General features: G+C 38.8%; 1 protein-coding gene across 1 annotated transcript; it reads left to right on the top strand.

The window, feature by feature from the left end:
• The first annotated feature begins 7382 nt into the window (after window positions 1–7382).
• On the top strand, window positions 7383–10275 carry LOC128379875 (proteinase-activated receptor 3). The gene is made up of 2 exons (XM_053339515.1): window positions 7383–7446; window positions 8881–10275. The coding sequence occupies exons 1-2, from the start codon at window positions 7383–7385 to the stop codon at window positions 9936–9938; spliced, it is 1122 nt and encodes a 373-aa protein (XP_053195490.1). The 3' UTR covers window positions 9939–10275.
• Window positions 10276–16817: the final 6542 nt, after the last annotated feature.

Here is a 16817-nt window from a genome sequence, read left to right as displayed (position 1 = left end):
GGGGGAAGACAATTAGACACAGGTGAAACACATTAGGGCGGGGAAAGCAATCACACAGGTGGGAAACTTGACAGGAAGACACGGGTAAGACGAGGACTTCAAAATAAAACAGGAAGTGGCACAACAAGAATAGAAAATCAACTAAAACCCTAACAGACCCTGACACACTACCACTTAATACAATCTCAGTAATAAACATAAAGTAGAATTATCAGCTTTTTGACAATGTTAACAAAAAATGAAAATGTATAAAGTTCAAAAAAGCAGAATTTATAGCAGAGCTGTTGGATTGAATTGATTGTGCAGGTGTATCTAATGAAGTGTACATCCTTTATTTAACCAGGTAAAAGTCTAATTGTTAATAAACACAGTACAAACTGTCATAAACTAAACTATACAATAAATGCTAATGTTTACAGTATTATATTATTATGTCCGTGGCAACTTTCCTGCCATGCATTCAAATCACAAGCAGTTAGTGACATGTTTTTCATCACCCAGTGGGTGATCTGCCAAGTTTAGAAGGCGGTCCTAATATAATAGACTCACTCTTCACATTTACATTTGTTAGTGTGACATCAAACAGCCAAACTGTTTAGATCCCTGGTCCAAACACATGCTTTCAATTACCACTTAATGCCATACGGCGCCGCCAAAGAGAGTCAAACACAGATCTCAGAGAGACTGTTTTGACTGTTTCTTCTTTCCTTCCTTCCTTCCTTCCTTCCTTTGTTCCTTCCTTCCTTCATTCCTTCCTTCCTTCCTGCCTTCCTGCCTTCCTTCCTCCCTTCCCTCCCTCCCTCCTACCTTCCTTCTTTTCTCTCCTTTCCTTTCCTTCCTTCCTTCCTCCCTCCTTTCCTTCCTTCTTCCTTCCTCTTTTCCTTTCTCTCTCTCTCTCCCTCCCTTCTACCATCTTTCCTCTTGTCCTTCCTTCCTTCCTCCCACCTTTCCTTCCTTCCTTCCTTCCTTCCTCCCTCCTTTCCTTCCTTCCTTCTTTCCCTCCCTCCCTCCTTCCTTCCTCCCTCCTTTCCTTCCTCCTTCCTTTCCTCTTTTCCTTTCTCTCTCTCTCCCTCCCTTCTACCATCTTTCCTCTTGACCTTCCTTCCTCCCTCCTTTCCTTCCTTCCTTCTTTCCCTCCCTCCCTCCCTCCTTCCTTCCTCCCTCCTTTCCTTCCTCTTTTCCTTTCTCTCTCTCTCCCTCCCTTCTACCATCTTTCCTCTTTGCCTTCCTTCCTTCCTCCCTCCTTTCCTTCCTTCCTTCTTTCCCTCCCTCCCTCCCTCCTTCCTTCCTCCCTCCTTTCTTCCTTCCTTCCTTCCTCCTTCCTTCCTCCCTCCTTTCCTTCCTCTTTTCCTTTCTCTCTCTCTCTCCCTCCCTTCTACCATCTTTCCTCTTGTCCTTCCTTCCTTCCTCCCTCCTTTCCTTCCTTCCTTCTTTCCCTCCCTCCCTCCTTCCTTCCTCCCTCCTTTCCTTCCTTCTTCCCCCCTTCCTTCCTTCTTCCTCCTTTCCGTCCTTCTTCCTTCCTCTTTTCCTTTCTCTCTCTCCCTCCCTTCTACCATCTTTCCTCTTGTCCTTCCTTCCTTCCTCCCTCCTTTCCTTTCCTTCCCTCCTTCCTTCCTTCCTTCCTTCTTTCCCTCCCTCCCTCCCTCCTTCCTTCCTCCCTCCTATCCTTCCTTCTTCCTCCCTTCCTTCCTTCTTCCTCCCTTCCTTCCTTCCTTGACTCGAGGACAACAGGAGGGTTAAGAGAATAAGATAAATTAATGCCGTTTTATTCTTTTCTTATCATCACATATCTACACTACCATTTTTCCCTCCTAAATTAGTTTGTAAAAAAATAAATAAATAAGTGAGAGTGCTTTAAAGTCAGTCTGAATTCAGCAAAACTTGAAAATGAAAGTAAACAGGAAAAAGAACATTTGTCATTGAAATCTTTCCCAGAATCATTATTAGACATTATGCTAGTGTTACATAATCACAAAAGTGAAATACATGGAGGGGCACAGGAAAACATCCAAATTGTTCTCGTATCTAAGCGATCTGTGACTAACTGCCAATGACCCTCAAAGCTCAGAGTTTAATGAGAGAGGGTGTACAGATAATACTGGCACAATTTCTCCCACATGCCAATCTAATTACTGTCCTTTAGAAGTTTTTGGACAACAGAACTGTGTATGAGATGACATGAATTCATAAAATGTGCCAAAAGCCATGTAATGAAACAGAAAAAAAGAAACCATTGTTCTTTAGTAAAGGGAAATATCGCCGTCTTGTGGTCGAAAACGAGGAGTTCTTTCTACAAATTTCACTTCCCAGTTTTTAAGCATCAAACAACAAGTGAATCTAACATCTTTTTAGAGTTAGGGGGTAAATTATTATGTCAATTTTTGCCCCAAAAAGCAGAAAGAAGTCCTCTGGGACATGAAGCGCCTGTGTGATGTCAGTGATGCGAACAGGAAACAGATGCTTGTGGCATTTTTGATGCATTGTTGCCCTTTGATGGACTTAAACTGAGCGGAAGGAGATGACGCGTCTTCTCTAAATGGCCTGAAATAGATATGTGATTTCTGTGTATTTTTACAGGAAGTTGCTTTAATTTATGTTTTAAGTGTTGAGATCTTTTAGTTAAGTAAAAGTAGCAATGTACAAATATTAAAACAAATTAGATTACAAGTAAAAGTCTTGCATTTAAAATCTAACAGAAGTAAATATACATAAGTTTAAGTAAGTATCAAAACAACACATTTGAGATTGTTTCTTGGGCTTTGGGAAACAGTCAACAATATTTTTCACCATTTTCTGGACCAACACACCTCAATTAATTAATAAAATTACCAACAGATGAATTGATTGAAGTGCTCATAGTTATATTATTATATACACTATACAGTATATACACTCATTGTCAAAAAAAAGTGATAATTTTACTTTATGATTATTACTGAAGTCGTATTAACATACATGAGGGGGGACAAAATATTAGGAGCACCAGTCAATATAATGCACTTCAGTATGCTAACACCACTTAGAGCGACCTCAGTAATAAACATAAAGTAAAATTATCACTTTTTTTGACAATGTTAACCACAACTGAAAATATATAAAGTTAAAAAAAAGTAGAATTTATGGAAGAGCTGTGGTATTGGATTGATTTCGATTGCACAGGTGTATCTAATGAAACGTGACCAGTGATTGTACACACAGATACAGAGTTAGAGTACGGTTTCTGCCAAAAGTTTCTAATGTCTAACAACATTGAATAAAAGGCTTTAATGGGATCAGCAGAAACTCACATTGATATTAGAATCAAAGTGAAAACAGATTTCTACAAAATGATATAAATGAATGACAAATATATAAAAATATATGTTTTATATGTAAAATCTGAAGTAACCAGTAACTATAGTTGTAAAATTAGTGTAGCTGGAGGGTAAAAAATATAATATTTCCACTTGAAAGGGAATGAATAGTAGCATAAAGTAGCATGTAATAATAATAATAATGATAATGATAACGATAATAATAATAATAATAATAATAACACTTCAGGCATAAGTAGGCCTACTTCAATGTATTACTTAAATACAGAAATTGAGGAAATGTAGTAGTAACTTTAAACCACTGCTTGTGTGTTGAAAGCTGTCCTGTAATAAATATGTTTAAGAGAGTCTTGAAAAATAAAATAAAACCACATGAAAAGTTTTTATATACTAGTTAAATCATAACTGACTTTCATGTGTCGTGCATTTGAGCCAGGACTAGATGGTGTTAGATTATGAACCGCTGCTGGTTTCTCGCTGCCTCTGACCACAAATGGAAACAAAATATTTGTATTTATATTTTGTCTATGACTATAATGTGTTTGATCTCAGTTCTGAGTCATTGGTGGTGTTTTTAGATGCACGTCAGCTTGTGGGAGGAAAATGTCTGTTAGGGGGACATCATCATTTCCTGCACACAACTAAGACAGAGGTCACATCTGTGCTCAGCTGGATGTTAGGACTCAAACAAAGCTCAAATAACAACTATCAAGTGGAACTGGCAAATAGAAATACTTCAGTCTGTGAGTTATGACCCTCATTTGATGTCTCACGAATAAACAAAGTGCAAGAAAAGAAAAAAGAAAACCTGAACTGAAGTGATCATAACAGACTTATTAGTACCTGATAAATCCAGTATGCCTTCACACGCGTGTCTCATCCTAACTGGATCTTTGTGTAAAATATGAGATGAAATACAGTATCTTCATGGAAACACAAAAAATATAAAGAGTGGCAATGAAGACTAGACTATACAAAAACTTGCTCATGTGTAGACACGCTTATCATCTTTAGACAGGCATTTCCTCCGCAACCCTTCAGCAGTATTACCTCACCTCTTATCTCTCAAAGCATCAAGTTTCTGAGGGGAAAAACCCAAAGTTTCCTTAAACATGTGGACATTTTTCCATTAGTTCACTAGTGCATCTTGGAGGTTTGAATCTGTCAGTCATGCACCATAAAGTAAAAAAAAAGTTTGTCTGAATGGTATTATATGATATTATATGATATTATAAAACAGTGTGCAAAAGGAAAGTTTAAGTCTACTTTAGGAGGAATGTGAGAGGAAAAGATTCACCTTCCTGTTGTCCTCGAGTCAAGGAAAGGACGGAGGAAGGAAGGATGGAAGGGTGGAAGGAGGAAGGGAGGGAGGAAGGAAAGGGAGAAGGAAAGGGAGAAGGAAAGGAGAGAGGAAGAAGGGAGGAAGGAAGGATGGATGGGAGGAAGAAGGAAGGAAGGGAAGGGAGGAAGGATGGAAGGGAGGAAGAAGGAAGGGAAGGGAGGGAGGAAGGAAAGGGGGAAGGAAAGGAGGGAGGAAGGAGAGAGGAAGGAAGGATGGAATGGAGGAAGAAGGATGGAAGGGAGGAAGAAGGAAGGAAGGAAGGGAAGGGAGGAAGGAAGGAAAGGAAGGAGGGAGGGAGGGACAGAGAGAGAGAGAAAGGAAAAGAGGAAAGAAGGAAGGGGGGAAGGTAGGGGGGAGGAAAGAAAGAAGGAGGGAGGAAAGAAGGAAGGGAGTAAGGAAGGGAGGAAAGAATGAGGGAGGGAGAAAGGGAGGGAGGGAGGGAGGGAGGGAGGGAGGAAAGAAGGAACAGTCAAAACAGAAAGGGTCAATTTGAGAGTGGTAGGCTACCATGTGGTTCACAACTACAACCGCTGCATGTTAAAACAGAAATTGATAATTGATCATTTAAATCCCTTTGTAAGCAAAAGTGCCAATCTCTCTCCTCCCCTCTTCCTGCTTCTCAATAGTGAGGATTTATTTGTGATATATGATGGTAAACTGAAGTGATTTTAATCAATCAAACAATCAAACTTTATTTGTATAGCACTTTTTGTATGGATTAGTAAAATTCAAAGTATTTTACAGACGATAAACTGATAATAAGACACGATCGGTAATAAAATCATTTTGAAATACATTTCAAAATAAAATAACTAAATAAAAGACAAATACAATAATTAAAAGGAAATATAAAATACAACTTAACGCACGCTGTTCCGTCTACGGGACGGGACGGATGTTAGGAGGTAGCCACAAGTTCTTCTGGATGTTTTAAACACCAACCCTTAAACATATATACTCATGCCGTACATTGTTGGAAAGCTTAGATTGTCCTGATTCATTCAAGACCACTCACACATTGTATGGTTGCTCACAGCCGTAATAGTATTAGCGGTTAGCTCGGCTAGCCACTCAGCTAAGTGAGAAAAGCTATAATGCCTACATACCTTCAAAGTCTTCCCTTTATCCACAACGATCATCTTATGACTCAGGACTTTCTGTACAGCTCGCCAAATATCCATTCTTGTGAAATATGAAATCCGTTTCCATAAAACCGAAATATTTTCCTCAATATGTCCATGTATTTAGTCCAACACGTAATGTAATAACACAAATAACAAACCACATACGGTCCGTTTACGTCATTTCCTGACCTGCGCGTCCATCTCAGAGTACACGTGACTAGATGTTTACGACCGTGAGCCTCTTCTGCTTCTGACGACACCACACACAAGCCAATCGGTGTTTAGGTTTAGGCAGTACATGTCTCCAAAGCCAATGAGGACATGTGACCGACAACAATGACGACATGGCTTTGATTGACTGCTGTTCTAGCCTATGGAAATATTCGGTGAAATGAAGTTGATAACCTTTTAGCCAATAGTCAGAGGTTTCCAACGGTGTTTGACACTAAGCTATTACGTTTGGCTGTCCATAAACAAACTCCAAGCGTAACCGGCGTGCGCCCTGTGTGTAAAAGAGTTGAACCATATATCATTACGCACTCGGCATTTTGGTACACGGTTGGTTCTTCTTCGACTTAACATATGACTTATACCAAAATAAACAGATAGATAGATGGATAGATATGGCCAAACAAAAAAATATGGTTATATGTAATAATAATAATAATGATAATAATAATAATAATAATATGGCGTCAGCTTTCATTAGAGACCAAGATTTTGATTGTATGCAAAGGGGATGTGAAGTTATAGGTGTTTGATTGCGGTTATACAGCTTTGGTAACCAAGTGTCCATTTGGAGTCTCCAAAAAGGACCTGAGGAAAACGCATGGACATACCTGTTGAAAAATAATTCTGAAAAATTCATCTTTTGGTCTTTTGACTCCAAATTTGGACTGCATGAAGCCAAGACCTGTGGCTGTGGCCTCATTGTGTCTATATCCCGCTGAGAGGTCCCTGAATGCCTGTACACATGTCATTGTAAAGGCAAACCTATGGGCGAGTAAACAACCCCATCATTGTAACCTCTGCCACTCTTTGTCAGTAAGTCACAGAATCACACAGACACTTTTACAAGAATCCTGAGAGTGTTTCCTTTCCAATGATACCAGACACATCTCTGAGTCTCAAACTATGTGGGATCTGTGCTGCTCACAACTTGGGCAACATGTCGTTTAGGCTAACAGCATAAAAAACAGGTGCGTGTGTTAAGTGGTTAAGACAGTAAAATAAAATAAGTAATGGCCATAAAATATTCTAATTAAAAGCCAGGTTGAAGAGGTGTCGCCTGAAACATTAATGTGTAAGCTGCATTTTAGTGTTGTAGCTGCTCGAGACAAATACTATGTGGTTCACAACTACACACGCTGCATGTTTAAACAGAAACCACCGATAACCCACATAGCCTTCAGCAAAGGCGTCAAGATTGTTTTGGTTTGGTTTGCTTAGGCTTTGGGGTGGCGCATTGAGAAACTGCAGAGAGAGAGAGAGAGAGAGAGAGAGAGAGAGAGAGAGAGACGACCAAGCAGAAATCCAAATTTAGAGCCGAGTTTAAAGAAGTGAGATGTGCTTGAGTCAAGTGCGTTTCAAAGATTAGACATTATGGGGAAACTTTTGTTTTTTATCGCTTTTCTTCTCTGTGTCAGCGGTACACTTCAAAACACAGGTAAGAGATTCTTATACGAGTTTAGTTTAAGAATGTGATTATGTGTTTAATCATGATAAACTCACTTATTGATTTTGTTAAGTGTAGAATATAATGTATTTGCTTTGCTGACATCTATCAGTAACATAAGTGAGGAGTTGACTATATTGTTTTATTATATATTATATATCAGAGTGTCACAGATTCACTTTAACACCAAATAACACATTAATGAAACGGGGGCAAGGTGGTTTATCATCTATCTGTCATCCTATTAGGACTAAAACAATTGGTTGATTAATCAGTTAGTCAATATGTTGATAATTGATCCTTTAAATCCCTTTTTAAACGCTAATCTCCCCTCTTCCTGCTTCTCAATAGTGAGGATTTATTTGTGATATATGATGGTAAACTGAAGTGATTTTAATCAATCAAACAATCAAACTTTATTTGTATAGCACCTGTTGTATATAGGTTAGTAAAATTCAAAGTATTTTACAGATGATAAACTGATAATAAGACTGAACATGATCGGTAATAAAATCAATAAAATAAATTTCAAAATAAAATAAGAACTAAATAAAAGACAAATACAATATTTAAGAGGAAATATAAAATACAACATGAACACAGTAAAATAAATGATTAAATTAAGTAAGTAATGGCCATAAAATATTCTAATTAAAAACCAGGCTGAAGAGGTGTTGCCTTTAATAAAGTACACTGGGAATACTGAAACATTAATGTGTAAGATGAATTTTACTGTTGTAGCTGCTCGAGATGAAGATCATTTTAATTACTTTATGCACAGTTTGATAGTTGAGTCCAGTGATTCCCAATCTAAGGGTTGGGCCCCTCCAAAGGGCCACAAGTTCAATCAAAGTGACAAATCCCTGAAGCTGCAATACCTCCAGGTGGAAGTTACCTCACACTCCGCAAGCCTCAACTTCTCCATAGACATGTGAAGTCAGTCCAGTGTTGCAATAATTTCACTCAGTTTAATGTTACATGTGATTCCTGCCCTGTTTACACAAGTAAGTTCAAGTATAGCTCATTTTATCCTAATTAGGCCAATAATCACTTCCGTCCGAGGTCTTTCACACTCATGAAACTTAAGTAGAAACTAGATAAATTGTGTATGTACTAAACCTGACACCTGATCCTGATACTAAATTTATCATCAAACTTATCTCGTTATAACATGAAACCCATCACGTTAAGTTAATTTTCAATATGTTCCTGTATTGAAATGACTGTAATTGAGTATCTTCAGTAATTCCCTTTGAAGTATCAAGCAGCATAAAATGATAATACTCATGTAAAGCACCTCTAAATTGTACTATTTAAGTACATTAATTGAGTAAATATACTTACTGTATGTACTGAATATCATCAATATAGGCTAATTGTTATAGAATTGTTGTTAACTTTTGTGTTTTGTTGCTTTTGTTGCAGATAAAAGAAGTTCAAACAAGACAAAAATCACAAGTCTTTTAAGTCCTGTGCTCAGAACATTTAACGGAAGGTTTCGGCCCACTCCTGGAAATGGGACACTCGCTCCTAATTCAACTCATCCCCCCCATCTAGTACTAGAGTTACTAAGCAACAGCACAGTAGGGTACCTCAGCGGCACTCTGAGCACAAGGGTCATCCCCATTATTTATATGTTTGCCATCTCTGTCGGGATCCCAGCCAACATCGTCATTCTGGGCACCTTGGCCACTAAAATTCGGAAGGTGTCCTCGGCCATCCTCTACTGCAGCCTGGCTGTCTCCGACCTCTTCCTCCTCGTCTCCCTCTTCTTCAAGGCTCACTATCATTTCCATGGAAACAACTGGGTGCTGGGAGAGACTGCCTGTCGAGTGGTCACGGCTTGTTTCTATGGCAACCTCTACTGCTCGGCCCAGACGCTGGCCTGCATCAGCATCAAGCGCTACCTGGCTTTAGTGCACCCGTTCATGTACAGAAGCCTTCCCAAGAGGATGTGCACGGCTTGGGTCAGCTTGGTGGTATGGGGGGTTTTTGGTGCCGCCATCGTCCCCGAGCTCCTCGTCCAGCAGACCTATCAGGTCTTTGAGCTGGGCACCATCACCTGCCATGATGTACTGCCTCTGGATAAAAGCTCTCATAACTTCCTGCTCTACTACAACCTTGTTCTAACCATCTTTGGCCTCCTGGTGCCGCTGGTGATCACTGTTGTGTGCTACGTTCGGATCATCTGTGAGCTCAACCAGTCACACCTCGACTGGGCGATATACATCAAAGCCAGCTCATTGGTGTTCGTCATCTTCCTGGTGTGTTTCACCCCCGCTGGACTCCTGCATTTCCTCCATTACGTGCAATTGTCTGTGAATAGAGAAGGGAGTTTATATGTGTACTTCAATGTGGCAGTGTGTCTGTGCAGCCTCCATGCCTGCTTGGACCCCTTCCTGTTCCTCATCATGTCAAAGTCTGCAGGCTCCAGGGTTCACTTTAGGCCCTTTAAGGGAAAGACTGTGAGCATATCGATCTGAGACGGATAGCTATGTTACTGTAAAGGCCCATTTATGCTTCAAACGATGTTACCATCACTGCTCACATACTTCCATGCGTCCTTTACGTTGGCATGGATGTTAACCAATACATCCACCAGGGGGCAGCACAGAGTCAAACGTTTATGACAACAACAAACTCAAAAACAAACATGGCGACTGTGGAGGAGATATTGATAATGTTCCTCTTGCATAAAAGACAAAAACGATATGTTTAAAGTTTCTAACCAACTCGCAAAACCTTTCCTCAAAAAGTTCCTCCAGTGTTATTTCTTCTTCTTGTCTCGCTAGAGCTACGTATCGAGTAATGACAGCAACACTGCCCCCCCGTTGTTTCCGGTGGTACTGCTCCGTTTGGTCCGTATCCGTAAGCTTTATGGAAACGTGCAGAAATACGGACAAAATGAACGCAGAACACGGACAGAAGGCTCCGTCCGTATCCGTATTTAACGTTGAGCATAAATGGGCCTTATGGGTGAAGTTATGTTTTATGGGTGAAAGTTATCTAAACATAAGTTAAACCTGGGATTACTGTGTTACAGTGTTATTGAATTACTGTTCACTGTGTATGTATTGAATTATTGCCCATCTGTTTTACTGCATGTGAGTATCTGAGACTGCTGGGAGTAATGGGAAGTTGAGGAGGGACAGGAGAAGAAGAGATGGGACAAAGAAACGTAAATATTCTCTGTGGCTGGAATCCAAAGAGAAAGAAAAGAGTTATTACTGCATTGATTGTCAATAAGCAGAAGACAGACATGTTCTCTGCTTATTGAGTCAATATTTTTACATAGCAATACAGTTTTTCTTGCATGCGAGGGAAGGAATGATTTTAAATATGTCGACATATATGTGAATGTACATAAAAGATAAAAGGAAAGTATATTTATTCTAAAATAGTTTGTGTTTTTAGTGTATATTTTAATGAGACTTTGTTGTAATAACATTATTTTTGAGCTAATTGTCTTTGATATCAGTATTACTGACAACTGACTTTGGAAAATGAGTCTCCTGTAAATGAGCTATAATATGTAATGATTAAAGCACAAATTGACTCAGCTTTTTTGTTATTATTTTGTGTCTTAAAGCGTTATGTTTCTTTAAATCCCTCTTCCAGCAAACGAAACTCAACATCGCACATTTTTAAGCTGTATACAGAACAATTTGGAGCCTTGATTACGTTATCATCTAACTGCTCAGGAAGAGCGTCTTTCCTGCACCAGGCTCGGAGTGAGTGAGACATTTCCTGCCCTGCCTGTGACAGGATGCACTCTGACACATACAGTAACACACTGGATCACTAGCAAAAAAAAACCCATACACATACACACACACATTTTAGTGCTTAATTTTCCTCCATGTTTGCTGCTCTGCTTGCCGTCCGTCCCCAGATAGCAAAATTCTTTTGGCCCATATCTGGCCCACACCTGACATGTTCATCCGGCCCACATACAGGATGGAATGATGGCACTTGGGCGGTCCGCTCATGTTTGCCAAAAGTGGGCCATAACCAGGCCATCACAATGCCAGATGTCAACCAAAAACACACCAAATAAACCAGTTCAGCCAAGACTGGCCCAAATATGTTTCAACAAAGGTGGGCCAAGTATGTTTCCTTATATGTGGGCCTCTTTAGGCTCACATCCGGATTAGTCATTGCCATACTTGCCATATTTCGGCCCCAAATGTATGGGCCATATTCGTTTTGTGATATTTGGCCCAAATGTATGGGCCAGTTTAGGTTCACGTCTGTTTTGTCCGGGCCAGAAGAATGCCTACAGTGCCGGATCATTGCCTCAAGTGGCCCACATTCGCATGCTATCTGGGTCATGTTGTCTGTCACTTTATTAATTGTCTAGCACTGTTTGTTGCTTTTTGTGCATGGCTTTTTATAATGTGTTTATTGTCCTGCTTTCTTGTGGTCTGCTGGTTTGTGAGTTGTGTCTGGTGTAATCAGTTTTGTTGAGTCTTTGGCTGCTTGTGTGTGTATGTATGGATTTTTGTATTGTTTTTTGCTTTTATTCAGATTTAGTCTTCTTATTTTCTAATGTATTATTTGTATGCCTAAAACCGAAATCTTTTTATATTCTTTTAGGGTGACTATTTAACATCAGTCCAGGGATAGCAGATGTAAAATATCATTTAAACCTTTAAATAAAAACACACACACACACAAATATACTGTATGTGGAACTGGAAAAGAAATATAAAAAGTTCCTGTAAAGATTTAACAGTATGAAAAACAAATATAAAGTCTGATATAAAGGCTGATATCTGTTCTATTATTCTGTATATTAGTGTGGTACAGTTTTGTTAGTATTGTACTAAAATTTCAGGGGTGGATTATATGTTTATCAAAATCACTTATACCTGCTAATAGGGTACCCCACTTAAAAAGATTTATGTTATTATCATAAAGTCTGCATTACAAACTGGAGGTGAGGAATTTAAACAGGATCCACGCAACGTTTTTGGAGCTTGAGTCACTCTATTTGTAAGTCACTCAATTTCCATGGAAGTGCAATTGTTAAATCACTTGGGTGCAATTTAACTAGACTCATAGTTTGCTTTTTAAGTCTGTCATCCGCTGCTGATATGAACATCAAATATTTCAGAATCAAAGAGTTATAGTATAATATAATCATTCTTCCTGTTCATGCTGGCTATTAAAAGATCAGCTTCTAATGTGCTTCCGCTGCCCTCGTTTTATCTGAATCTTATTTTAGACTCAACACATTTATGTCTTTTATTATTATTATTACAGAAGTCTCTTGTGTCTCTTTGTGTTTGCCTGGACAGTGTTTCACTGTGGAGCTGTTTACTATCCAACACATGCTTTGACTCATTTAGATGACTGATGACAGAACGATGTCTGTGGATTTTGTACCCCATTATTTAAAAGCACAATATGAAAGGATCTTATAATGGACGGTATAAACAGTAGAAGTAATTACAGTGAGCAAATCCTGTTTCAGTGTTCATTTGGGTGCCTGACTTTCATTTTTAGATAGAAAAACTGTGAACCGGTCGTTTAAGCAGGCTTCAGGAGCAGCTTTAGGATGATATTCTGTCAAAAAGTGGTTGTGGATTTGACTAAAAAGACTAAATTATTGGATAGATTCTTTGATTTAGGACCAAAAACCAGCAAAGCTAATAACATTCCCATCACCCAAAACCCTTAAACAGGCAAGGTGCAGCAGGACAGTACATATATACAATTTTTATACATTAAAAGGGGCAATGTTTCCTGGTGGAGATACAACTCATAAAATCCAAAATATACAAAATATTTTAAAAATTATTTGTGGAAATGTTAACTTGGGTGCAAATGTTACATCAACTAGTTACACCAAAGTAAATAAAAAGAATACTTTTCCACTCATGCCCGTTTAAGGGTTTTAACTTTAGTGCTAATTAACTTTAACACACTAAATTAAGATGATAAACATTATATAACGTTGTCACTGTGAGTATGTGAGCAGCCTTACAAGACCTGCAAGCTGGAGAGTCTTAATCTTGTTTGTGTAGGAAAGTCAGGAATTGGCCAGCGTCGTTTGTTTTGAATTGCTTCAACTAATCTCTCCTTTCATTGTTTCACAGTTTGTGGGAAAGACATTTAAAGTTAAGAGCAGAACACAATAAGTTAGTCAGGGTTGTGTCTGGCTTGAAACCAAGAACACATTTTGGCAAACGGCAAAAGTCCAACAACTCAAGATTTGACCTCGGCCAGAACTGCTGTGAAGTGTCAAATAAAACTAAAGACCCATAGCGACCTTTGACCTCAAAACAAACATGAAGACTCAATAGGGAGTGTTCATAAAGTGATTCCTAATTTAGTAATAACATGAGTCACCATAACAGTCCTGACAGATGTTGGGTCCTGTCTTGGTAAATGTTAGTGCCATCTGCTGGTGTATTGTATTGTACCAACTAACTCCAAATACCCCCATCCACTCACTGCAACCACTCAAAAGGAGAAAAGAAAGAAAATGTGCCAAAACAAATGAATAAAGTAATACATAAACTAAATTAAATTAAATAAAAATAATAAGTAAGAGCTGTAACAAATATAACAGAAAGAAGAAAAATGCCATTAGATGGATGTTCAAGATGCCAACCTCAAAATAAAAATATATATGCATTAAAAATAAGTAAATAAAGCATCAAATTAGGTCCAGAGAGTTTTTACATAGGAGATGAGGTAAAAAATTGGCAGAAGAGCCATTAAAGGAGTATTTCACCTTTTCAAGTGTCAAAAAAGACAGCTAGGATGTGATAGAGGGGAGGATTTCTTTTGGTTTTTCTAATGTAACAGAATAGGAGTGAAGCAAAAGCAACAACATCCAAGTGTTTCTTAACCTTCGTGTCGTCCTCCCAGGTCAAATTGACTGAATTGACTGTTCCTTCTTTCCTCCCTCTTTCTTTAATTTTTCCTTCGTTCTTCCCTTCCTTCCATACTTTCCTTCCTTTCCTCACTTCCTTCCTTCCTCCCTTCTTGTCTTCCTTCCGTTCCTCCCTTCCTTCCTTCTCTCCTTATTTCCTTGCTCTTTTCCTCCATCCCTCCTTCCTCCCTTTCTTCCTTCCTTCTTTCCTTCCTCCCTTCTTGTCTTCCTTCCTTTCCTACCTCCCTTCCTTCCTTCCTTCTGTCCTTCCTTGACCTGAGGACAACAGGAGGGTTAAAGAGGCCGACTGGTACAAGGGGTAACCCAAAAAAGAGCTATTAAAGGGATTGGGGTTTAGTGTGATTTTAAGAGCTTTATGTAATGCATTTAGAAAGAAAACAAGACCAGAACTAATAAAAAAAAAGAAGGAAAAAAAAGTGTGATCGAATCTCATCTATCTCAAGTGTCATCAGTGTCTGGAAACTTTGTCAATGGGAACATTTTATGTGAATGAAACTTGCCTTACCTTACAAACGTAGTAGAACAAGTAACCTTATATTACATTTTTAGGGGTATTGATTATGCTAATGATCAAATCTCACAACTGTTCACCACCTCATGAACTGGTGACATTCTTCAAACTGAAACCTCCATTATATTGAATTGGTGGGGACACAGGCATCTCAAAATGTACACACATGGGTAAAACTATCTGAAGCATGGAGGTTAACTTTGACCTAGTTTTTCATCATATTGCCTAAAAACAAGGATGTAAAACTGAACTGGTGACATTCTTCAAACTGAGACACTTTGAGACGCACAAATATAAATAATACATTTTATTAATGGATAGCCCCTTGAGATGAACCATCTCGTTTTCAAGGGGGTCCAACAAAAACAGTCTTTTGCACACATGGGTGAAACTATCTGAAGCATGGAGGTTTTTCATCACGTTGGACGTCAATCATCTGACGTCAACAGCTGGAATTTCAAGAGTAAAACGACCTACATGCCTAGACACCTTTAGAGGTAAGTAAGGAAATGTGTTTTTCTGTGATTTGGCTGCACTGACCCTTTAAACATGGCTTTTAATTTCACTTTTCATGTGGTTCAAATCCTCCAAAAACCTCAGTCACGTTGTATAAAAGGACATTAAAACAAAAACAAATATGATAACTGTATCTCATAAGGGTTTTTCTTGACACACACACACACACACACACACACACACACTCATATACACACATGCATACACACTGCATTATCAAGAGATGAGAGACCAAAACAAAAGGCAGGACAGAGCAGCAAATCTTCCAGCAAGGTTTGGAAGGAGAGACGGGCTCAAATGGAGAGAGAGGCACAACATTTGAGAAAAGAGAGAGTGCGATCAGCTGAAGATGAATCACATCTATCTCAAGTGTCATCAGTGTATGGAAACAACCTGCTCAGCTTGGCTTTCGTGAAATGAATCTTATGCTTTATCAGTTTGTGTATCTGGACTGAAAAAAACTGAACAAAAGCCCAACAGCTGTTCAAATGAAACTCTTTATTCAATATGTGTAGACACCAGAGGAATCCACCTTTACATTGCATTCACTTGAGCCTTTTCTTATCAAAATAAATCATATCAAGGACAGGTAATTGTTTTGTTTTTTTTTTTTTTTTTAAACACACACTTCCACATATTGTTTGATAGCGGGGGTTTTCAAATCTGAAAGTCAAACCATTTGGGTAATTTATTGACTAAGATGATGATTAATCTAATTGGAAACCTTCCCAAAAAGCAGATTTGACCCCCCCGCTGCTGGATACAGTCATCTCACCACTAGCATGCCCTTTCACAATGACCTACAGCAGAAGTCAACTTATTATTAACGAACGAACACCTGTCCACAACAAATCTGACAACACACGAGAATGATACATTCACCTTTTGACCCGGAATCACATGTCTGTTTCCCCCCCAAGCAGAGGAACAGCGAAGACACCGAAATGGAAAAAGCGCGCACACACAACAACAGAGAGAGAGAAAGAGAAAGAGAAAGAGAGAGAGAGAGCGAGAGAGAGAAGGACTTCAGTTAACAAACATGCAGGATTTTCTTTTTTTTTTGTGGTAACAGTGATGGGTGTTTGAGTTTGTTCAGCACAAGAGTTCAGAGGAGGGGACGAAAGCAGACAGAGAGATAAAGCATCAGACAACAGGAAACCAGATTCACATCTTCAGTCGCATTTCAGTCACAAAAAAATTTAATCTTAAAAAGGAAATAGCTGCGTGTACTGTATGAGGTTATGTGCTGCACAGAAACATCAAGAACATTGACACGAAGTATCTAAGAAGTAAAACTGTTCTAGACTTTAACTTTTATGTTAATTGACTCGTATGACTGAACAAACCCAGAAAAGAACATGTTACAGGTTTTTTTTTTTTTTTACTTTGCAAATTACCAATGCTAATACATTTTAACATCAAAGCACTGAC

Source organism: Scomber japonicus, chromosome 19, assembly GCF_027409825.1.
Source record: "Scomber japonicus isolate fScoJap1 chromosome 19, fScoJap1.pri, whole genome shotgun sequence".
NCBI lineage: Eukaryota > Metazoa > Chordata > Actinopteri > Scombriformes > Scombridae > Scomber > Scomber japonicus.
The sequence above is the reverse complement of the archived record's forward strand: the minus strand, read 5'-3'. Positions and strand labels throughout refer to the sequence as shown.